The following is a 25,288-nucleotide window of genomic DNA, read 5'->3' on the forward strand; positions in this document are numbered from 1 at the left end:
GAATAAATACAGCAATTTGTGTCTTAATGGGAGCTCTGACACGCACTGCCTCATTTCAGCAGCACCATGCATGAACCTTTGAAACTTCAAATATGGAAGGCAACATTTTGATAAAGGTTTCTAAATTACAACAAAAAAATATTAACTGGGCATTAAATAGACAACATCAGGAAAACGAGGAAAGAAAAAATCAGCGTGGTCATAATAAAGTCAGTGTTACTGGAACCCAGATCTGAGGTGAAACAGTATTCTGTTTTGGGAAATTGATTGCATATTTCACAGGCTGGAGATAAACTCTAACAGATCCTTTGTTTTCTTCTTTAGACAGAAAAATAATTATTGCTCTGTGGCAAATGGTCTATAAAATAGGAAGCTATATCGTTAGCTTTATGGCTCCACATTCCCAATTTTCTTTGCTCTCAAGCTAGGTATTCTGGAGAGGAAAAAAAATTAAATCAACTGTCTCCAGTTGGATGTCTCCCTGAGATGACAGATGAGACTCAGTCATAAACATCCACAGCAAAAGGAGACCCATCTGTGTTGAACGCAATTAAAGTACTGCCAGTAACAACGGCTTAAACAGAAGAGCACTCTTTCTCACCTTCAGAGGTCAATGAAGAAGTCATGTTTTGGAATAAAAAGAAGAAAAACTATCAAGTCTAACTAAAAGTTTGATTAACAGAAAGAGTGAACTTCACTATGGATGTATGATCATTTATATAGTTTGTGCTGTTCCATAGAACCTCCATGCCCTATGTAGTCAACGCTCGGTATCTGCAGGGGATTGGTTCCAGGACCCCCTGCAAATAGAAAAATCTGCTCAAGTTTCTTATGTAAAATTGCATAGTATTTGCATATAACCTATACATATCCTCTTATATACTTTAAATCATCTGTACATTAGTCATAATATCTAATACAGTGTAAGTGCCAGGTAAATACTTGTTATATCGTATTGTTTTTTAATTTATATTATTATATTTTGGTGTTTTTGATCTGTGGATGTTTGAATACACAGATGCAAAACCCCTGGGTAGGGAGGAAGACTGTATTCTCCCACTCTGTTCAGGCCAAAATCATCAGTAGTATCACCAAATATTAAGTAGTAGAAAGGAGATGTGCAAACATTTAATTCAGTTGTACAATTTGAAATTTTGATATGATGCTCTTTTAATACAAATAACTTACAAATTCAAAGAGTTTCCATCTGTCTGATCTTATTTTATCCTCATGGCATGCAGGTGAAGTACATAAGACAAACATCTTCATCCCATTACACAGGTGGGGAAACTGAGTCTCAAGAAACCTATCTCACTTGTCCAAGGCCACAAAAATTAATGGTGGTGCTAGAACAAGACTCTCTTGGCCCTACACCATGCTGAAGAAGTCACACAGAATATTACAAAAATAAACCTTGTGAAAGAGAAAAGCAGCAGTCCCTGACATCCAATAGGTGGTCTGGTCCTCTTAGCAAGGCCATGCTGTTCTCTGTTGAACAATTTCACAGAATGTCATCAGACAAGGCCACTCTGTGACTGTGATGGATCAAGACAAAACAAGACCATTCCCTAATCATGTCTAAACACAGACAAAATATGAATATTGTCCAAGCCACAAAATGACTAAACATCCCTCTCCCCCAACTAATATGAGTGACTGTTGCTTCCTTAGAAGACTGTCCTCCCTATAGATAAAATTTATTAAGATTACAGAATTCCTCTTCCTGACAGCATTCTCATCCACAGCAAAGCCTCACTTCCTTAAATCCTCCCCAAATCACCTTACACAAACACAAATCCTCTAGTAAGTTCTTTCTGACATGCTCTGAGATGCCCCACAGCTCCCCATGGCAGGTGTCCTTTCCCGCTGCGTAAGTAATAAATAAACCCAACTTGTTCAACTACCCATGTGTTCCTGGTGGTCTTTGGGTGGAGGCCATTGACAAGCTTATAGTAAGAACCAAAGAAGCCATGATGCACACTTTGCTTTTTAAACCTGGTTACTGACAGCATTTTCCTAAATCCTATGAGAGTAAGAACGCAACAATCCTGAGGCAGCCATGTGAAAACCAACAAGAGAAGAGCCCACTCAGTATGCTAAAATTGAATTACAAATAGGAGATCCAATTGATCAAATAAACCTATCTCTATGTTTAAAGACATTTTGATATGTTAAAGGTTTTATTGGGCCAATTACCTGATACTTCACAGCTTTATTTCTATTGTAAGCCTGGCATTCAGAGAAACGAGTCAAACAGGATTGAATGAGGTACAGAAATTCTGATCGGATTCACCTCCCCCAGGTCAATATCCTCATAAAACCTAAAGCTATGTACCAATGCATAGATACTGGCCGTGTTAATGAAACATTCCAATTCTTTCTGTCAAAGGGTAGAATCTTGAATGATGCAGTAATAATACCTACTAATTTCAAAAAGAATTGCTAAACTTCTAAGAAAACTGAATTATAGACTGTATCTAGATTACATCAAAATATCTAGTTAAATTGCTTTTTAAAACTTTTTTAAAATCTAGCCCATCATCCAGAGATTCTGTCTGCATCACATCAAATTATCCTGAATTTCTGAATTTTTGATTGAATAAAGAAGCCATGTTGTCACCATGAAGCTTTCTTCTTCACAGATGGCTCAACAAGCAGGGTAAATAATCATAAAGATTGTCATGAAAACTGGTGTTAAAATAAATTGAGATGTTTTTCGAGTAGGACATGTTTGAAAATCAGAAAAATCAGTCAGCTAGATGCTTCAAGTTCTCCAAAAATAAAACTCAAATTATTTTGAATCCAAAAGGAATGTCCTATTGTCCTATTTTAACATCATCACACCATAATTCCATTTATCCTTCTTAATTTCTGTGCATTTCTGGAAATGAAACCTAGACCCATTAGATCTCTCAGATGCCAGCTGCCTTCAGCACTCCACCAACAATGGCCTCCAAGTTGCATTGCAAAAATCTTCCCAAGCACCCATTATTGAACATTTTCTCATAATCTAAACCATATCACCTTTTACCTGTGACCCACAGGCTCTACTCAGAAAATCTCTGAGTTCCTACTCTTCAAATTTGCTATTAAAATTCCAATCTGTCCATATAAAATACAAACAATACATTTGAGATTTGTTGGAGAAACGCCAATTTTACTCACCACATTTTTTCCTTCATTTTGGGCATCTCGATAATCAGGATTAAGCTAGAAAAACAAAGGAAGATTAGTTTTTCATTGCTATGAAAGGCATATTAACAAGACCAGTGATCTTCAATTCAATTAATTATTCTATCCTCAACTAAATTTAATATAAAAAGAAGCTAAGAAAGAAACTATCAGGAAATATGACAATTTAAAATATTACCATCAAACCCTAGTTGCAGGAGACAAAAGCTAACATGCCAAGTTCATTGCCTTGGTTTATATCAGAACTGTTGACATCTTTGAAGAAGTAAGAATTGACCATATCACCTCCTCTGGAAAAACATTCAACAGAGTTCACCATTTTACCCTTTGCAACAAGTGCCATTTACCAATAACTCAGACACAAAATGAAATTTAAAAAAAGGGAAATTGATGATTTGAGATCATGCTTTACATGTTATGCACACAAAGAAAAGGAAAATGAAACAGAGCAAAAAAGGGCTACGTATCAGGTATGTGAGCAAATACATGAGGACTACTGAAACGAACAAACACACGTCTTCAGGCTTGGATAGTGGCATTTTGGGGCCAATCTGATGACAAAGATGAGTTCTGGATGTGTTGAGTACGGACCCTTGCGTCATCTGGCTGATTGAAATCCATGACTCCTCACTCCCACTTGTCCTCAGTCTCAAAGCGATTCTTAGTTGTCTGAACTAGTTGATCACTCGTAAAGCAATAGATGTATGAGGTGTGTTTCTTGAAACATCAAGTTGTCCAATTGAATTTAATCATTTTAATGTGACTCAACTGGTGTAGACAATGCACAATCCCAGTAAAGTTATCATTTAAAATGTAAGGTCAGGAGTCTTCCTCATAATACCATTTATTGAGCAGCTCTAAGAATTGCCCCTTCCAACTTATCACTAAATACCAATGAGGGTTCTGAAAAAACGAAAAGCAAAGCAAAATGAAAGGAAAAAACTCCCAATCTCATTAAGAATTAAGGCTGAAAAAACAACCTAAATTCCAAGTCTTCAATGAACTGATGCTAATTATAAAGTAGATAGTTCTTGGGGACAGGCAGGTAATGACCTGGTGTTTATCACGTGGCAAACTTCAACGTCTCTTTAAGCTAGTGGCCATGTAAACAAAGATAAGAAGATACTGAGTCAGTTTGAACGCTGACGTAGAAAACCAGAGAATTTACCGACCAAAAACCTATAGAGAAGGGTTTCTCTATCACTGGCAAGCTGCCGTGAAATTATGCAGAAAACTGCTTCCCTAGTCTGCTACCTGTCTCTGTCAAGCTAAGAAAGAAAAAGAAGCTAAGAAAGAAACTATCAGGAAATATGACAATTTAAAATATTACCATCAAACCCTAGTTGCAGGAGACAAAAGCTAACATGCCAAGTTCATTGCCTTGGTTTATATCAGAACTGTTGACATCTTTGAAGAAGTAAGAATTGACCATATCACCTCCTCTGGAAAAACATTCAACAGAGTTCACCATTTTACCCTTTGCAACAAGTGCCGTTTACCAATAACTCAGACACAAAATGAAATTTAAAAAAAGGGAAATTGATGATTTGAGATCATGCTTTACATGTTATGCACACAAAGAAAAGGAAAACGAAACAGAGCAAAAGACATGTATCTCTGTCTTTACATGACCAAAGAGATGCTCAGAAAACAAGTGGGCAGAAAGTGGAGGGAAAAGATGACGGCCAAGGCCTTTCTGGGAAGCATGGTGTGAAGAGAGAAAAGGAATGCTGCTATGCTGGAACGACATTGCATGATGATACAGAAATAGCAAAGGGGTAGGACACAGAAGCAAAGCAACTGCTGTTGAGCCCGGGTGTGTAGAGTCCATAGAATCCAGAGTCCATGTCTGCTCAATCTGGGAACTGCACTGCAAGTGCACCCATCAGCCAGTCCTGCAGCTGAACATTTAGAAAGAGGACTGAATTGTCACACTAGAGAATTTAAAAATGGACCGAAAGGACAATCCACTCAACCCTCTGCTTCTGCGCAGAGCTCACTCATCTGAGGATAACAAGGAAAGAAAAAAGGAAGGAAAAAACAAAATAGGACTGATGGAACACTAAGTCAGAACAAGGGAAATTCCTTCTCAGAGTCTCTCTCAACATTTCCTATGATATGATACAAAACGAATTTTCAGGAAACGGTTTCGCATTCTCAGGAAAGTACAAATAAACATGACCTCTACATAAAGGCAACAAAATAACATAAAGAGTTAAAATGATAGTATAGAAACCATATATTGCCGGGCATGGTGGCTCATGCCTTTAATCCCAGCACTTTGGGAGGCCAAGGTGGGTGGATCACCTGAGATCAGGAGTCCGAGATCATCCTGGTCAACATGGTAAAACCCCATCTCTACTAAAAATACAAAAATTAGCTGGGCATGGTGGCGGACACCTGTGATTCCAGCTACTTGGGAGGCTGAGGCATGATATTGCTTGTACCCACGAGGCAGATGTTGCAGTGAGCTGAGACTGCGCCATTGCACTCCAGCGTGGATGATGAAGTGAGACACTGTCTCAAAATAATTATAATAATAATAATATATACATAATAAAATAATAATATAAATAATACAATATAAAAGAAGTTAAGGAAGATTTCAATATACATGAAAACATAAATACAAAATTAAAATTCACATTAGCACTAATAGAAAGCAGTTACAGAAAATCAGCAATGCAGAGGATGAGCAGCTGAGCGGCTACCCCTCCATACAGAAGGAAGGTATCCAGAAATGAGAATTAGGAAAAAGAAAATGGTAACAGACAACCAGAGAAGGGACAACCAACTAACGGGAGACCATTAGACTTCTCAAAATAAAGAGAGAATAAGTGGAACACAAGTAATAATCAAAGATAATAGAAAATAAAAACCTTTCCTCAGCTGAAGAAAGAATTGTGTATGCAGAGGTTACCCTATCCATGGAAATCAACCACAAAAGATTGACACATTCATTTGAAGATGATAAGGGGAAAAGACAGAGAAAACAGTGGTAGGGACGTAAAACAGAGCCAGAAATTAGGCTAAGATTTTTAAAGCATGTCATGTAAGAGAAGAATGATAAACTCAATGTGGTATACTCAAACGATGGAGTACTACTCAGCAATGAACATGACGAGCTTCTCATGCAAGCAACAACAAGAATGAATCTCAAAAACATTAAGTAGAGGAGGGCACACACAAAAAACAATGTACTGCATGATTCCATTTAAATGAAATAAACAAACAAAACTACACTATGGTGAAACAAATCAGAAAATGAGTAGGGGTATGAGGGAAGGGAGTAAGGATGGAAAGCAGTACCCAGCCCAAGAGTCTCATGACAGCAGTCTTTCAGTTTTCAGAACTGATACACAAGGAGGGTAAGAAGATACAGGTCACCTGTTAATCCTGGGACAGCTATCGAGGGGACTTGAGGCTGGCCTTTGTCTAGAGAGACCCAGACTTTCCCTCAGACTCCTTAAGTTCCCTTCACTTATGAGTAACAGAATTAGTTCCAAGAATCCAAGAGTGGAAGGTAGAGGGCAAAGAGTGAGTTAACTGGCCTCCTTTCTACTGATTAAAAGAAAACATTTTCACTGGGTAGTAAAGAAAATTCTAGCACAGTGTTCAGAAGAAGTTTATTCATCTATTTTAGTCAAGTTTCACCATAGCTTTTAAAAACTTTGTTTTCTGTTTGAAAATTTTCAACTTTTCTTTTAAATTAAAAAAAATCCATACTAAAATTTTAGCTAAATTATATCCAAATGATACGCAACATGTTCAACCAAGGATGTACCTTATGGCCCAAGTTTTCACTCAGTACACATTAGAACGGTTATTACAGATACTTTAAATTCATGCTGGAAACCATGATATATCCCTCACTAAAACATGCACAAAAACAGGAATTCATGTACCTACATTAAACACAAAATAAAATAATTTATGCCCTCGGAAACGTAGATCATATATTCTACCCCAAAGACAATGTTACCTTCTAAAATCAGTCTTTATGTATTTCCCCCGCTTAGGATTACCCGTCCCTGACTGGCTGTCTGGGGAAGTGAATTCCAGTCTCTGCTCTATAAGGAAACACCAGCGTCTTTAGGAAAGGTGGCCTAATGCCCATGGAACTCAGTGTCCTCATCTGCAAAATGAGAAAAAGACTATGACTAAACCATGACTCTATGTCAATAAATTTTACATATTCATATCTTTGGCAGCAAAACTGCAGATGGTGCCAATCAGTTAGATTTTGCCTCATCTGTGTCTCTCAGGCTGCAATATGATTTTTTAAATAATTAACATAAAGCGATTACCTCAGTAAACTCAATAAAGTATAAATAATAACAATAATGATGAGGAAGAAAAGGAAGAGAAGAAGGGAAAGGAGGAGAAAATGCCACCCAAATAAATTCAGGGCCATATAAATTTACTAACATTAACTATTAAAGGCCAAATAAATATATGCTTTAAATTATACTGCTACTTCCCATCTCTAAATAGGATAATAGCAGTCATTATCAAAGAGACTATAAGATGAATAGAAAAAAATTATTTTTTAAAGAAGCAGGAAAAAGACATGGTCATATGGAGGTCTTTTAGGACTCAAAGTCTTTATGTTAAAAAAAAATTATAAATTTGGCATTGAAGAGCTAATATGCCATTCAATCATTTATTCAATAAATATTAATAGAGCATCTATAATGGGCAAAGCATTGCGGCATATGGTATTTTAGCAAAGACAAAGAGAATATGGTCCCTGACCATAAGACATTACAACCTAGGAGGGAAAATAAGACATAAATACAGTCAGCTGAAATACAAAATAAAATGTGACAAGGGACATAAGACAGGAATGAATAATTTATAAATAATATAGGTCAGAGGAAGGAGGGATCTGTGGTGGGCAAATTTATTCACAAATTATTCATGGAGAAGGTAGCATTTGAGATAAGCCTTGAAGGATGGGTAGAATTTTAACTGGCAGAGCAGGAACGAGGGAGTGAAGAAGGCAGCAAGGCTGGAGGGGCCACTGCCACATAGATGAGAAAAATGAGACTTCTATAGAGAAGACCCATCGGTGTCACTTATGAAATACTTTTTTATACTCTCTTAAAGGTTAATTCATTTAACCTTACAATTATACTATAAGACAAGATTCTTAACACAGTTTACAGATGAGGCACTTGGAGCACATCAACTGAAGTGCTTTATGCAAAGTCACACCGCTGGGGAGTGGCAGCGTGGGCAAGCACAGGTCTAAGGGCTCCAAAGCCACATCTTTCAGCTCCTGTAGCATGCTGCTTCCCTCCTGCCTCCATAAAGCGGAGAGGTGTGATGCAAGCTGGGAAGGAGGGTCAGCCCAGACCATCCAGGCCTTTAAACCACAGGCTAGAGAGTTTGCATCCATATTCAGAAGATGCAAGGGGACAGAGGATGAAAGAGGGAAAGTAACTAAGGGCAGTGGTCCAAGGAAGAGGTGGATGGACCCAAATGAAGATAATAATGCTGGAATAAAAAGGAGAAAGTGAAAGATTTTGCAGGACAGAATCAGGAGAATCTGAATGTGTAAACTCAGAGAGGAAACTGTTAATCATGACTTTCACGTCTTTAACTATGAACTAAGAAACATCACTATTCTGCAAGGAAACAAATTTTAGATAAATTTACTGATTTTGTATGGCAATGGCATATTCAAGATCAAAGGCAGGGTCCACTGCCGCCATGGGAGTGTGACAGAGAGGGAACGTAGAGACCCATTACCAATCTTTGAAGACAGCCTTCAATTAAATGGCCAAAGAGAAATATAAAAAAGTCAGGTGTGGTGCAAAATTACAGAGAGAGAGAAACATTATAAATACCTAGGCAGTGAAAGTCATGATTGTACCACAATCAACTGAAAAACAACTGCACCCTTCCATCTCACACAATAGGAAGAAGCAGACCGGAAGTTTTTAAGTACATAATACCTATTTATTTTCTTAAAAGAGGAGCTTTGCTTTTTTTTTTAACAATGAAATGTGTTTTCATCAATTTTTATTATATATAATACTGAAATCATAAACTTATGTGTGTATTTTTAAATAATTATATTTAAATGTTCCTCTTTCCAATGACTAGCGTTTCAGGTTTATTATTCTGATTGATAAGCCTAGAAAAGAAAGGAGGGAAAACAACCTTTACTGGGTGTATATGTGTGTCAGGTACAATTTCTATATTTTGATATATAACATTTTATACGTATGTATAGGGTCTGGTCTGTATGTTCGTCTACTGTGTTTATGTATACATATACATGCATACAAACCAGGCCCTTTCCACATACTATGGCTGATACATTTGAGAGAGAATTAAACATTTAAAACTATAGCCCCAATAGTCATAAAATTATATGCTACTATACAGTTTCTTGAGTACTCTTGAGTACTGAGTTTTTAGCTAATTAATTAAATCCAAAGACTACTGAGTAGTCAGGAAATAAGTGTTTACTGCCATCTGGTGGAAGTTTTGCCTATCTACAAATAAGCTAGTTGTCTTTAAAAGGGCTTTTATTCCAATCTTGAATAAATGACATTATTATGCATTACTTGATCTGTATTGCTTTGGAAAGGTCATCAAAAGTTTTTGCTTTAGTAATATCCAAAGAAAGAAAATGTAGAAAGCAGCAGATCAGAAATTGTGAAGGTGGATTTATAATTCTTCCTACAACTGTGGAAGAACCATTTACTGAGGTCCCCATATTTTCTATGCAAAACATGGTAAAATTACTTTCTCCCCCACAGACATCGTTGTGAACTCACCTGCACCACTACAGTAATACAAGTAAAACATCTATGACAAAGTGTAGATGAGTGTGTGGACAGCTGTGTCAAAAATATCAGTGCATATTTACCTTCCCCTCATGCCACCTAACAACATATATGCCCAAAAAAACTGACATTGCAAGGGAAAGGGTCTAATAATATGCTCTGTATTACCTCATGAGATCAAAAATCTTTATCTTTTCATAATTAGATACTTTGTTCCACATTTTATCCATAGGTTTCTAGCATTGAGGTTTCTGGTTTGGTTTGGTTTGGTTTTTAGGTTTTTTGCTTGTTTGTTTGAGATGGACTCTCACTCTGTTGCCCAGGCTATAGTGCAATGGTGAGATCTTGGCTAATGCAACCTCTACCTCCTGGGTTCAAGCGATTCTCCTGCCTCAGCCTCCTGAGTAGCTGGGGTTACAGGTGTGTGCCACCATGCCCGGTCAATTTTTGTATTTTCAGTAGAGAAGAGGGTTTCACCATATTGGCCAGGCTGGTCTTGAACTCCTGACCTCAAGTGATCTGCCCACCGCGGCTTCCCAAAGTGCTGGGATTACAGGTTAGCACTGAGTACTTCTTTAAAATTAACCTCAATCCCTAAACTATCCTATTGGATATCTTTACATTGAATAAGGGACCATTTCTAACCCTTGGTTCGTCTTACTATCTTGCAGAATAAAACTTAAACCGTGTTAAATCTTGTATCATTATCCTAGTTCCCAGGTGTTTTCTGCAATTCACCAAAAAAAAAAAGATGATATTCTTAAATAGCTTGCAACATATGTGTTTTCTCTATATAATTCAACTACAGAATTTCCAGCATTTCAAATGGTCCAATTTCCTTTGGATAGTGCCCCCTTCACTTCTACATAAATAATTAGGTTTATTACATTTTTCTGAATAACCTAAACCATTCAGTTAAGTGCTGGTTAAAATAGAGTATCATACTTGGGCACTGTGTCTATATCTATAAGTAAACTTTAGATCTTTTTATCTAATTTGCGCTTAGATTTAAGGTTGCAGTCCTTTAAACTTACTATGAAACGTAGCACGGTCACCTACAGATGTTAACAATTAGACATTACCTAGAGCCATTTATCTCAGATGTGCATGTATGGTGGAAGCAATGGCAAAAGAGATCTCAATGTCCCAGAGATTGAGTTAATCTAAATTGTCCTCTAAACTCTTAGAGGACAAGGACCATGTGTTAATCATCTCTGTTTTCTTCACAATGTCAAAGTAAGTACTTCTACCTAGTAGGCATTCAATAAATGTATACTTTCAGTATAATACAGATCAGGGTTTCTCAACCCTTAGCATTACTGGTATCTTGAACCAGATAATTCTTTGTTGTGAGGGGCTGTCCTGTGTATAGTAGAATGTTTAGCTACATCCCATTCCCTGTGACAATAAATAGCAGCTCCCATTTCCCAACTATGAAAATAAAAATGTCTCTAGACATTGCCATCATCGCCCTCAGTTGAGAGCATTCATTCCTAATACTTTCGTTACATTGGTTTTTTCCATTTTAACAAAATAAATCACCTCTGTGAGCCTGGATTTCTTTTTCTGTAAAGTAAAATTCCTGGATTTAAAACAACAGTCATAGTCCCTATGATTCATTCATCCCATCTTCCAACAGTTACTGAAGGCAAATTAAGTGTCAGGCACTCTTCCAGGCACAAGGCATCCAGCGAGGAGCGAAACAGATGCAGGCCTTTCATTGCAGGGAACAAAATAGCCATTGAATAGATATACACAATATACACAACAGGTAACAAACCAATACATAGTTAACTGCGAACTGTGATAAGCTCAAAGAAATGTTATAAGCATTTCCTCCCTAAGTGGGGGATTTCTGCAATATCTCAAGTTTATGGAGAATAACTGTGGCATTATCCAGAATCAGAGGCTTTTAAAATTCTAAAATGCTCAATGAATTCTAACTGCGCTATATTATTTAAAAGACCACAATTTAAGTTATTACACAATAGCTTTAGTTAAGCTCAAACGTATAGACAATAAAAAACACTATTTCACCGTGTTAGCCAGGATGGTCTTTCATTTCTGCTTTAGAAAAATTTATCTAAAGAACTTAGAGAAATAAAAGCAATATATGTTAAAATATTCTAATAATCCAAGGCATGGATAGTCTTTTCAGCTGTTCTGGATAAGCACTCAGCATATTTTGCCCAATTGATTAAGAGTAATGTCACCCAAAATGTCTATTTATAAATCATGGGAGTGACTGGCTGGCTGTGTGTTATACCTGACATAGGAACTGTACAAGAGATCAGGAGATATTATTAGAAGGATTTTCAGTGGCTCCATGAGGCAGTGTTTCCTATGTCAAAGCATCGTAGTAATCTTTTCCAGATAAACACATTAAATAACTAAACTTTGCCCCTAAACACTTACCTGCCTTAAGTTATCTAAGACATGCCAGTTATTAATAACGATACTAATAATAAAACACTACTCTGCATTTTCTACTTCCTTTCCAAGAAAGTAAACGGACTTAATATTTACTGCATACCTCTTATGTACAAGGTGCTGTACATCCCCTATCTTCTTTAATTCCAGAATAATACCACATAATATACATTCTTAACTTTTTTATACACAAAGGAACTCAGGTCCAGAGGGGTTAAATATTTGCTTAAAGTCAGACAGATTGTAAACAGTACGCATGGGATTTTTTTCCCACTATGCTAGGCTCTGTCACACTGGCCAATATAAACACCATAAACTCAAAGGCAATTCAAGAATTACATAATCCAATTTACCAGGAATGCCTACAGCACATGAAAGTAATATTTTAAATTATAAATATGTCTGTTAAAGTTGGAAAGGCCATGGGGAAAAAAGGCTAATACTCTGCAATGTCTAGCCGCACTGTTAGGTACTTCCCTTTGATGCAAAAACAGCAGCATCCTCAACTACCTCATTGTAAAAAACACATTTTATAAAAATCATCTAATAGGACTCTTAATTTCCCCTGGCCTACTACTCCACTTCCCCTTTTCACAGCCGTGCTATGAAAACTTAGTCTGTACCCACTTCTGCTTCCCAGCTTCCTGATCATTCCTCCACTCCTGCATTCTGGTTTCCACTAAAAATGTTCCCCATAAGTAAGAAGTGATTGCATTCTTGCCAGATGATGTAAAGAGATTTGTTTCTGGCCTGTTCAGTAGCACTCCCTCCTTTGTGCAACTCTCTCCTCCCTCGCTTGGCATTTGTAATTCAGCCCATTTGATTTTCCAGGTGCTTCTGGCTTCTCAGGCTCCCAGTCTCTCCCTAATCCTTCAAAGATAATTTCCTCATGATTCTACCTTCAAACATCCTCCCACTCTCTTTCTGCTCCCTAATGATCTTAACTGTGTTCTGAAAACCCACATCCAACACTGGTCAATCCCCAAACTTCCAGATGTTTTGAAATCTTCCCAAGCGGACAACTTCACCCAGACATTTTATAAGCATAAACAAATTTGAATGGATTATTTCACTCACCAATTTGGCACCTCTTCTCATTTCCCCTAATTTGATAAACAACATCACTAATTCTCCAAAGCCAGAATCCTATTCCTTAACCCCTAATACCTGACGGCTTACCACTGCATCAGTTCTGTCTCCCAAGAACGCCTTCAACCCTTCCCTTTGTCAGCATTACTGAAGGCTCTCCCTTTGTTCAAGTCCTTAAAATTACTAAAGCAAAAACTGCTGATGACCCTTCCAAAGCAATATAGGTCAAGTAACGCAAAATAATTTTCTTTGTTAAAGATTGTAATATAGCCCTTTTAAAGTCGACTACTCTATTTGTTTGTAGATAGGCAAAACTTCCACCAGATGGCAAAGAAAGAAAATGTAGAAAGCAGATCATTCAGATTCTTATCTGGCCTCACTGCCTCTAGATTCAATTTCTTCTAGTAACTTCACAAAGGCTCCAGAGCAGTGCTGCCCACTACAACTGTCTCTTTGGAAATGTGCATTATTTCATGTGGCATGGCTGTTGAGCAACTTGAAATGTGGCTATTGTGAATGAGAAACCGACTTTTTAATTTTATTTAATTTTGGTAATATTAATTTTAATTTAATAGCCAACATGTGGCTAGAAACTACTATATTAGACACTACAACTCTGGAGTGGTCTTCTTTAATCACAAATGTATTTATTATACTCCTCGGTACTTTACAGATAAAACCCATTCTCCTTAACACATATGACCTGAACTATCAGCTGCACTACATTTCCGGCCCCATCACTTCCCTCTCACCTTCTAGCATTACTTCCAAACTCACAAGTCCTATATACGACACTAGTTTGTATGGCACCACACACCTCCTTTCTTGTGTACAAGCTGCCCTCACTGCCTGAACGCCCCTTCTCCCTCTTCCCCATGTGCCTTACTCATTCATCAAACAGCAACGCCTCTGACCTCCTGACCATTCCTTGCACATCCCTGACACCCCCTGAGAAAAGTGTGGGCCACTATTCATAAGCACGCCACTATTCATATTGCTATCATAAATTTATCACACTGTACTGGGATTTTTTTGAATGACATCACTGATCTCTACCAAAGGCCTGCTAGTAACTGACCAGTCCCAGCCTCGAGGTAGCGACCAAGATAAACTTCCTCAAAGTTCATTCCTGTTACAAACTAGATAAAAGTCAAACCCTTCATTCAAAATCTTAAAGTAAGGAGACCGATCACTCAATCATTCCTTTCACAACCCCTTCCTTGGGCTGGGCCTCAGTTTTAATATTGTCTATGTACGATTTGCATATTCCATATCTCTGATGCTCCTCCTTAGCAACTTACACAGGACTGCCCTTTGATTTCTCTAACAGTCCATGTCTATTATTTCCCTTGAGAACCAGTTTGCCCCAAGCAAGAATCTTCAACTAACCTCACCCTAGATTCTCTCATTGGAATATGACCCAATTCTACTTGCACATATAATAAGCCCTCCCCAATTGTGCAGCACTGTCTTCTGAACTAGCAGCTCCGTTCTTTGAAGGCAAAGACTGAGTCCTCAGCTTCTTCTGCCGTACCTGCAGCATTCTACCATGCTGTGCATTTACCAGGCACTGAAAAAACATATATTGAAGGTTGCATGAAATCTTAAAGACTATGTTTGCAATTTTATGAATTCCAAAAATAATCATTCCCAATGCTCGCATTCCCCACATCCCAATATGTGTCTTTTTTAAAAATAATATTTAGATATTAAAGAGAAAACTGAATAAGTAAAATAAATATGTGACATGGAGCCTCTACCACCTAAGAATAAGGGTATAGTGTAATAAAACAAATAATTCTAGGAGGCTGTCACTCAAAACATTGAGAACCCCCATCCTAGTTGAATGACATGACTAATGCTTTGAAATTAAAAACCTGAGCTTTTTTTTTTTTTTTTTTTTTTTTTTTTTTGAGATGGAGTCTTGTTCTGTCGCCCAGGCTGAAGCGCAATGGCATGATCTTGGCTCACTGCAACCTCCACCTCCCGGGTTCAAGTAATTCTCCCACCTCTGCCTCTCAAGTAGCTGGGATTACAGGCACCCGCCATCATGCCTCGCTAATTTTTGTATGTTTGTAGAGACAGGATTTCACCATGTTGGCCAGGTTAGTCTTGAACTCTTGACCTCAGGTGATCCACCCTCCTCAGCCTCTCAAAGTGCTGGGAATACAGACGTGAGCCACCACGCCCGGCCATCCTGGGCATTTTTTGACAAGAGATTAATACCCAGAATATGTAAGGAGCTAAAACAACTCAACAGACAAAAAAAACAAAAAACAAAAAACTAATAATCTGATTTAAAAATGAGCAAAAGATCTAACAAATTTCTCAAAAGAAGACATACAAATGGCAAACAAATATATTAAAAAATGCTTAACATCATTAATCATCAGAGAAATGCCAACCAAAACTACAATAAGATATCATCTCACCCCAGTTAAAATTACTTTTATCCAAAAGAAAGTCAATAAAAATGCTGATGTTGTGGAGAAAGAGGAACTCTCACATAGGTGGTAGGAATGTAAATTAGTGCAGCCACTACAGAGAACAGTATGGCGGTTCCTCAAAAAACTAAAAATAGAGCTACCATATGAACCAGCAATCCTACTGCTAGGTATATACCCAAAAGGAAGGAAATCAGTACATGGAAGAGATACCTGCATTCCCATGTTTATTACAGCACTACGCACAATAGCCAAGATTTGGAATCAACCTAAGTATACATCAACAGATGAATGGATAAAGAAAATGCAGTACCTGTTCACACTGGAATAGTATTCAGCCATAAAAAAGAATGAGATCCTGTCATTTGCAACAATATGGATAAAACTGGAGGACATGATGTTAAGTGAAATAAGCCAGGCACAGAATGACAAATTTCACAAGTTCTCACTCATATGTGGGAGCTAAAAATTAAAACAATTGAACTTATGAAGCTAGGGAGTAGAAGGATGGTTACCAGAGGCTAGGGGCTAGGAGGGGTGGCAGGGAGGGAGAGAAAAGGTGGAGATGATTAATGGGTACAAAAATATAGTTAGATAAAAGGAGTAAGATCTAGAATTTGATACTCCAACGGGGTAACTACACAGTTAACAATAATTTATTGTATATTTCAAAATAACTAAAAGAGTAGAACTGGAATGTTCCTAACACGAAATGATAAATGCTTGAGGTGACTGATATCCCAAATACCCTATGTGATTATTACACATTGTATACCTGTATCAAGACATCACTTGTGCCCCATAAGGATATACATATACTATGTACCCGTAAAAATTAAAAAGTTTAAACAAGAAATAAAGACTTGGCATTTTTAGAAAGCAAAATGATAAAAGTGTAATCATTGTTTCTCAACTGCTGTCAGAGGCTAGTTACCAGCTGTTCCGGGACTGGAAATCCCTGTGATTTGGCCACACCTCTAGATACTTTCACACCAGTAAGGACAAGCATCCTGAGACATGAGCACACCCAGATTTTGTCCCAACTGACATAGAAGATACAAAACACCAATGTATGGATGCCAGGATTTTGAGACTATGATTGCTATTTTGATATTAGAACACAGAGCACCCATTCTGTTACACTAGTTAAAATCAGTAGAAAATAAATTCCTAGCTTTCAATTTTCAGATATGCACTTAATACTTAATTTCCCTCCTCCCACTAGACCATAAAAAAGATGTTATCTAAAGTATTAAAGGTCAAAGAAAAGGTCCTCTAAATACACCAGACTCTTTAATGAATGAGACGGCACCTGGCATTTAAAGCTGCATTCTCTAGAGACAGGATGAAAGACAGTCTTTCAAATCTTTTCAAGGAATGAATTGCTTTCTACTTCTCCATTTTTAATTAATTCATGTATGTATTGAAATCTTGGGTCTTCACTAAGGTTAATGAACAATTTAATTCTTAAAAATCTAATCATTTGAATGCATCAAATGATACATGTTTTAATTATAGAAATTAACAAAGAAAACTAGTAATATACATGTACATCATGTCAGTTTTCTACAGCACATCAGTAGATTTGCTTAAAAAGTGAATTGGGGAAAAGAGCCACTAACATAAGATCCCAGAGGATTTTAATCCTAATTTCTTATCTTTTATAGGATATCTAGTTAGGCTTTTGTAATTTGTATTTTAGACAAGATTCTCTAACTTACTAATGATTTTTGCTTCAATGAGTTGTTTTACAAAAGGGTTACTTTAAAACATTTATACTATAAACAGACTGTAAATTGCAAAGCTGTATTTCATCTAGTTGAGCACTAAATAATGTGTTAGATACTTTAAAAAGTAAAAATAATCCCTGTTTATCACATAAAATTAGGCTGGGCACAGTGGCTCATGCCTATAATCCCAGGACTTTGAGAGGTCGAGGCAGGCACTTGAGTCCAGGAATCTGAGACCAGCCTGGCCAACAGGGCAAAACCCTTTCTCTACTAAAAATATAAACCGTAGCCAGGCATGGTGGCATGAACCTGTAGTCCCAGCTAATCAGGAGGCTGAGGCAAGAGGATTGCTTGAACCTGGGAGGCACAGGTTGAGTGCATCATGGCACTCCAGCCTGGGCAACAGGGCAAGAATCTGTCTCAAAAAAAAAAAAATTAGTCATGCCAGCATCACTTACCCTGTGCTTACCATAAGCCACAACTTCTGCAAGCACTTTGCCTCATTTAATTAAGTTAAGAGAAATAGAAATAAATTTGATTATCCCCATTTTCCAGAAGAAGAAATTGGAGTGTAGTGTGATTAATTTGCCCAATATGTCTCCAAATGCCTCTCACATACAGATCCGGAAATCTCCTTCTTCCCATCCTCTATCCATTCACAAAGTAGTCATCAAATGCTTTCTAAGTGCCCAGCACAGTTCCATCTGGAAAAGACTAGCTTCAAAATTATTTTTAAATTAGATAACCAAACTTTAATTAAAATATTTATAAAACTTCCATGATGTTATTTCTGCCCATCCTTCATATCTTCTGATATCCTTCATATCTGTCTGTCAACATATTTTTAGTGGATAAAGAAAAAGCTTTTGTATGTTTTTACCATTTTTATTGACAGTTTTAGGAAGAAAACATTTTCCTTCCCAAAGATTTGAACAATAAAAGCCACCCACGGTGAAAGAGGCCACTGCAGATGAACCCAAAGCTAGCTAGGCTATATGACATGAACAATGAATTCATCATATCTATCATGTAGACATTCTGAAAAGGTGAAGCTAAAAGAAAATTTAGGCCACATCACATACATATGCAAATCAGATGCCTCATTCCAGTTGACCTTCCAGTAAACCAACTGCAGAGTTTTGTTGTTATTATCGTTGTTGTCTTGATTTGTAATGCTTTGACTAGCACTTACATTTTAAAAATAATTTATATGCCAATCCAGAATATTAGAAGCAACAATCAAATTTGTATAATGACTGCTCCTGCAAATATAATGTCTTGTGGAGAACCCGATTGCCTCTTTCACTAATTCAGAGTCAGAAACTTAACACCACTTTATCCATTAGTCTTACCTCTGCAGCTAAATAGTTTCCAGTTGCAAGATGTTTAAATCTGAACAAGCTGTTCCACTGTCCTGCACCCCCACGGCATGGGTCATGATGAACCACCTACAAAGAGAGCAACAACAGTAATGGCAAAACAATATTTATGCTCCCGGCAAGCAAATGCCAACAGTTTACATGTCTGCCCTTCTGTTAGTGATGATCTGTCAAACCTAATTTAAGTTTCCATGAGAGTATAATGTGGCAGAAAAACAAAATTCCCCATAAATGAGCAAGAGACATGTTATAACAGTTGTTAACTCGTGCATGCGTGACACTCGTGCCTTACATCTGCAAACACAGCTTTACTCAGAAAGACATGCTTCCAAGACCAAAGTGGAAACACTGAGATTTTCTTCCCTTTGTTTTTCAAACATTTTCTTGGCAGATTGCATTAAGAGCCCACTATGTGCCAAGTACCTTCAAGAGAAGAGAAACACAGCAGTGGATAAAGCTAGAGCTTCCATTCTAATGGAAAAGAGAGAGCCTAGTGAACAAAGAAGTAAGATTTGACAAGTGCCAGAAATGACACAAGGGAAGTACATGATTGAGCACCTAGGGAAGGCAACTTTAGATATGACCATCATGAGTATGGGCCACTTGGAGATGTCATGTGAGCTGAAACCTGGAGGATAAGAAAGCCACGCAGATTGGAAGAGAGAATCACAAATGTCAAGGCCTAAGGTCTAAACTACTTAATTCTTGGCCGTTTCCATGCATGCTTTTTATTGACAGCATGTCTTTTGATACCTGTCTTTGCATTGGCCTTGCCCAGATGCTGAGTCCCTAGGCTCACTGGGAATGAACACAGTAGAAGCTCTGACACACCTGGTTGCAACAGGTGGGATGGGACAGCAGAAAAGCTCGGGTTTTACAGTCAGACTCAGGCATGTGAGTCCCAGGTCCACCAATTACTGGGGTATGAGCACAGAAAGGAATTTAACATCTTTGAGCCTTATGTCTTCGTGTACAAAATGGGTTGATTCACAGGATTGTTGTGAAGATTAAATATCATAAGGCGTATCAGAGTGCTAGGACAACTTTCATGACTCTCCCTCAGCACATTGCGTCCTTTTTGCTAGTACTGACCACCCTTTGGCTCCTGCTGCAACCGTGAAATCTGTATGTTAACATACTTCACTTGCTAACGCCTTTTGCTAGACTCTAGCAACTGTCTTCCCACACTCTCATAACCCAGATAAAATAATAATTATGAAAATGCTTCAAGGCCCTTGAGGTTTTACAAAACACTCCCTCTGTGGCCAAAAGCCCACCTATCCTTCAAATTCTCACATCACATTTCTTCCACAAATCCTTTGCTAATCACACTGGCCACTGTGATCTTGTCAGTGTTTGAAATCTTAATTCTTTGGGGGAGGCAGAGATATCTGCAAGAATCTGATAAAATCTAATGTTTGTCTCAAATACACACACACACACACACACACACATTTTGTGATTTGTATATAATTGCTAAGGTTAACAAATCTGAAGATCTCAAGAACTACTCTCGTATACATCAGTGGGTCTGGCAAGGGCAGTACAGTTCCCTAGCGGGGATATTCTACAGATTTGGAAGGGAGGGTGTTTTTGTTTATCACGATGATTTTGGAGGGATGCTATTGGCATTTAATATGCAGTGACCAAGATATTATCTATGCTGCAATTTACAGGGAATTCCAGAATGTGATCAACACTGTGTGTGGCCCTCAGGACCAGCCCCACCCTGCTAAGTGCTCCCCTGCATCACAGGGACTGAAAGCCTCACCCAGTGGGGCTCTGAGGACATTCCCATTAGAATGGAAAGCAGAGGACAGTAGAAGAGGGGCTCCTCTTTGGGCTGCAGTAACAGTGGGAGCAGCTGACTAGTGCCCGCTCCTACAAGGTGCATGAGTAAGGACCCCTCAGCATGTGAGCAGAGGCCTGCAGGCTGAGAGGAGGAGCAGTCACTGCATTGCTTATCTGCATTCAGATAAGCCCATGTCCCCCATTCCACGTTTCCTCCCCAGCCCTTCCAATCATGTTGAACATAATTTCCCTCTTGCTTGAAACACCTGATGCTTATGCTGGGTAAGTACAGTCCTCAGACATCCTCACTGAAGCCCAACTGTGACAGCACACAATAGAGAAACGTCCTGAAGCCTGCATCTTTCAAATCTCAAACAGAAATAAGCCTACCATCGATATAAACTGGCAATACTTTAGTACATCAGCAGGTAAAAACATTTTACATCAAATTATATGAAATTCATTATGGTGAGCGATGTTTAAATGAAGTAAAGACATCTCAAAATTATTAAACTATTTATTCGTTCCCTATTCTGTTCAATGTCTCACAGCATTTCCAACTATGCATTTTGATGGAAAGGGTTCACGGCAGTGGTACAGTTACAGCAAAAGCTATAAAACTGAAAGCAAAAATATGAGAGAATTTTCAAAACTCCTTTTAACAGACTCAGAACCAATATTAAATAAGCAGAGACACATCAAATGCAGGTAACTCACTGTATTTCATTAACAGAGTTTTAAATAATATCTCATTGCTACCTCTATATTTTTTAAATTTTTAAAAAGAGCAGAATATTAAGAACTTTATGGTATGAAAATGCATGCTGTAATTATGTATTTATTTTAGGATGGCCTGTTATTTTTCAGTTTTACTCTTAAGAATGAGGCAGACTTCTGGGAGGGGTTTCATGCAGCCTCGTGTGTTAGTAGCTTTAGTCATAGCTGTTTTCCCCAGAGCTTCTCAGTTCCATCGCCTGTTGATGGTTAGGTCTCCAAAGTCCATCTGCATGCTAGCAACTGAAATTATTCCTCAATACGTTGTGGAGTTTCAGATAGAAGACAAGTTCTTTTGTACTATTTCGTCTCGATTCTAAACCATGTCATAAACTTAAGAGAGTTCTTTTTCAGTGTCATATTTATAAACAAGGCTCAGCTCATTTGCAGAGGCATCAAACTTTCTCATCTTCTGCACCTCGTCGGTAATTTGCCTAAAGTATTATCCCTACTTTGATTATGGTTATCTCTCCGTTTTTCAGTTTGTTCCGCTACTACGTCTCCTAACACTGGTTATCATTCAAGGGCCCACATTTACCTTTGCTTTTTCATTTTCCTGTACTTGGATGGGTTGTCTTCTGATCCTCTTCTTCAACCACTTCTCTCAAATCCAAACATATCCATCCAAGATAGGCATAAATATTGTATTGCTTAGATAGTCATTCTCATGTTGAAATACATATTATTATATTGTAAAGTATTTTCCTTTTATTTTTTCTTTATCTTAGAATTTGAGCGTTATACTAATTCTACCTATTAGAATATATAAATAATATTATCCATAAATTTCATTTTAGAATATTAAAGGGAACATCCCAAAATATATGTTTTAAAAATTGAGGGCAGGTGAAGAATTTGAAATGGTTGAGAACCATAGGTAGTGGCTTAGATGTTTAGTAAATCTCTTGTTCATAGGCAATTCTGTAGATCTTATCTCCTCCACATATAAAAAGATCCTTTAAGGAAAAATCCATAGATTACATTTCCTTAATTAGTCTACCATGTTCCACATTTAAGTGATACTGTTAAAAAGATGAATGAATTCTTAACTATGGGTCTCCTGATTCCAATAGAAATGGCATCCGCAGAAGAAATAAATATTGTTCTCCTCAGGGACTGAGTAGTTCTGGCATCAACCCTCCTCAAAGTGAGGCCTCCTACTCCATCTTGACTCCAGTGCCATCTGAGGCACATGGTCTTCAGTCTAACTAGTCTTGACATTTCACTACTGATTTGTTAAAGGATTGTAATGTACCCTCTTAAAATGTGTGTGTGTGTGTGTGTGTGTGTGTGTGTGTGTGTGTGTGTGTGTATTTGACAGAGAAGGAGAGAGAGAAAAAATGAGAGATACCACAGAGAAGACAGGCTTAGGAAATAGTTTCCTTTCAAATTGGTCACAGCAAAGAACAGGCACAAGTTGGTTCACAAACATTATTCTATTTTATGATTCTATCATAAATGATGCCTATAACAATAAAACAACCAGCCCAGTGAATCTTGCCTTTTTGATCTAAATATTTATTAAGTGCCAAAAAGCATTTACATACCTCTATTTCCCACAGTGCTTTAGAACTAGTAGCAGAAGTAGCTGATTGGCGCAAGGTTGTACGAAGGAAAATGTGCTGTTTTTTCTCGTACTCATCACAAGTCAAAAACTTCTCTTGTTCCGCATGAAACAATCTAACAACGTCCCCCTAGGAAAAAAGTCAAGAGACATCTGAACAAACACATGTGAGGAGAAGGTGTCTCTTTCTGGTTTGATACTCTGGGTCCTTCTGCTAGCTATTTGACTTTTAATGCTTATTTAAACATTTAAAAATATTGGTGGGGGGGACGTTCAGTAAAACACTTAGAGTAAGTATTAACATGTGTAGTCACATTCTAAATTATGAACACCAGTGAATACATAGGTTTTGCATCTAGCATTTCAGTAAGACTACCTTCATTTCTCCAGCAAATGTCCTATGTAGCACATACTTACTCCTTTTAATACATCCTCTCGATAGGAACTATATTTCATGAATAAAGTGATTTTCCAGCTGGTGTTGCAATTAACAGCATTCACCTATTAATGAAGAAATGTTCAAAGTTATAAGACTACAGATTCCATTCTCTACCAGAAATTGTTAGTTCAACTAGTAAAAAGAAATTAAAGACAACTTTACATAATGAAGTATATAGCTCAATACAAGTATCTTTGAGAGATCATCCAAAAATAGCAATAGCTAATCACAGCTACATGTACCTTAGGGATATTAATTAGAATAACTGGGATTATGCTCATGAAAACAATGAAAGAAACTATATTACTTTCTTCTCCCTCTGTCTCATGAGAAAAATCAACACATTCATTTCTTTTCCACTTGAACTTACCTCTTTACACCCCGGGTTATCAAGAAGCTCTATGTTGCTGGCATGTAGTGGCTGTCCTGCATTCACAGGCATCAAAACAACTTTATCTCCTACAACAATCTAGGAAGCAGAAATAAATCACAACTGAGATACTACATGGATCTTTGGTGCAATATTTGAAGCTAGAAATAACTGCACAAGAGTCCGCATTATTGATCTGACATCTGGTTCTTTTATCCTTCACACAAATTTTTGTTCAATTCTTTTTCTCTTTGAGGTAAAACATCTTCTAATAAATGATCATAGAAGCATGTCCCATAGTGCCTATCAGTCTGGATTCAGAAAGCGACTGTGGATCTTTTTCATATTCATCTCCCATTTCAGTTAGAGCTTTCTTAAAGTCAATAAGTAGGCCATTATCCCTCCCCACGAGGTCTTATGCCACAAGCACAACAGAGTAAATGCATCTGCCACCAAAAAGAAAAAGCAATCTATCCAAATATTAGAAACACTGCAAAAGCAAGCAGAAAATGTTACACACTTGTATCAACTTTGCAGTGAGAGATGAGTACATTTGATCTTCCCATAGTCTCAGAAGTGTATTAAAAATTCTAATGTCAGCTCCATTCGGGAAATGCAGGACTAGGCATGACCTTGTAGAAATATGTTTTGTGTTTGAGCCTTGGGCATCTGATTCACTCATATCTTAAATACATTAAACTAATATCGCTCCTTAAACCTGATGTTCATTTTTAATAAAACTAAAATTGATTATGGGAAAAGTCCTCTAAAGAAGTAAGTCTAATTGATTATCCACCTTATCTTTAAGTATTTTTATTCATAACTCAAATTGTGGGGAATCGAAGTTATCCTTTCTTCATGATAACAAAGAACAGTTTAATTTTCATTATTAAAGTTACTTACATTGCTGAATTTATTTGGAAGACATATTATTGTAGTAAATAAAATCTCACTTAAAGAATTGATCACTATCTCAAAAATGAAAACCAAAACCCTCCCTTTGTGTATTTTATACCAAGTAAATATTAGAATGAATTAGTTTGATAAATGAAAAAGCAAATCAGAATTCAGTTGATACGAATAAACAGAACTTCTCCACGTAGTGTAACTTAATCTAAACCCAAACTTTAAAAAACATAATTTCATATTTGCAATATCAGATAACCTCACATGGATGATACGGAGGAGTCCACACTCGCATATGGTACTGTTATCACAAACTATATCTGGCAATCGAAATACAATAGAGAAGCCTCAAGCTCACCAACCAACCAAAGAAAGGTTGC

General features: G+C 37.4%; 1 protein-coding gene across 1 annotated transcript in view; it reads right to left on the reverse strand.

Moving 5' to 3' along the window:
* ITPR2 (inositol 1,4,5-trisphosphate receptor type 2) overlaps window positions 1-25,288 on the reverse strand; it is a 493,060-nt gene that overhangs the window by 360,417 nt on the left and 107,355 nt on the right. Inside the window, exons 6-10 of the mRNA XM_010379849.2 lie at window positions 24,003-24,101; window positions 23,611-23,694; window positions 23,177-23,323; window positions 19,038-19,133; window positions 3,166-3,210 (exon numbers count right to left, since the gene is read on the reverse strand). Coding sequence (XP_010378151.1) covers window positions 3,166-3,210; window positions 19,038-19,133; window positions 23,177-23,323; window positions 23,611-23,694; window positions 24,003-24,101 — 471 coding nt within the window. The remainder of the gene's footprint in view (window positions 1-3,165; window positions 3,211-19,037; window positions 19,134-23,176; window positions 23,324-23,610; window positions 23,695-24,002; window positions 24,102-25,288) is intronic.

The sequence above is a fragment of the Rhinopithecus roxellana genome, chromosome 10 (assembly GCF_007565055.1).
Source record: "Rhinopithecus roxellana isolate Shanxi Qingling chromosome 10, ASM756505v1, whole genome shotgun sequence".
Taxonomy (NCBI): Eukaryota; Metazoa; Chordata; class Mammalia; order Primates; family Cercopithecidae; genus Rhinopithecus; species Rhinopithecus roxellana.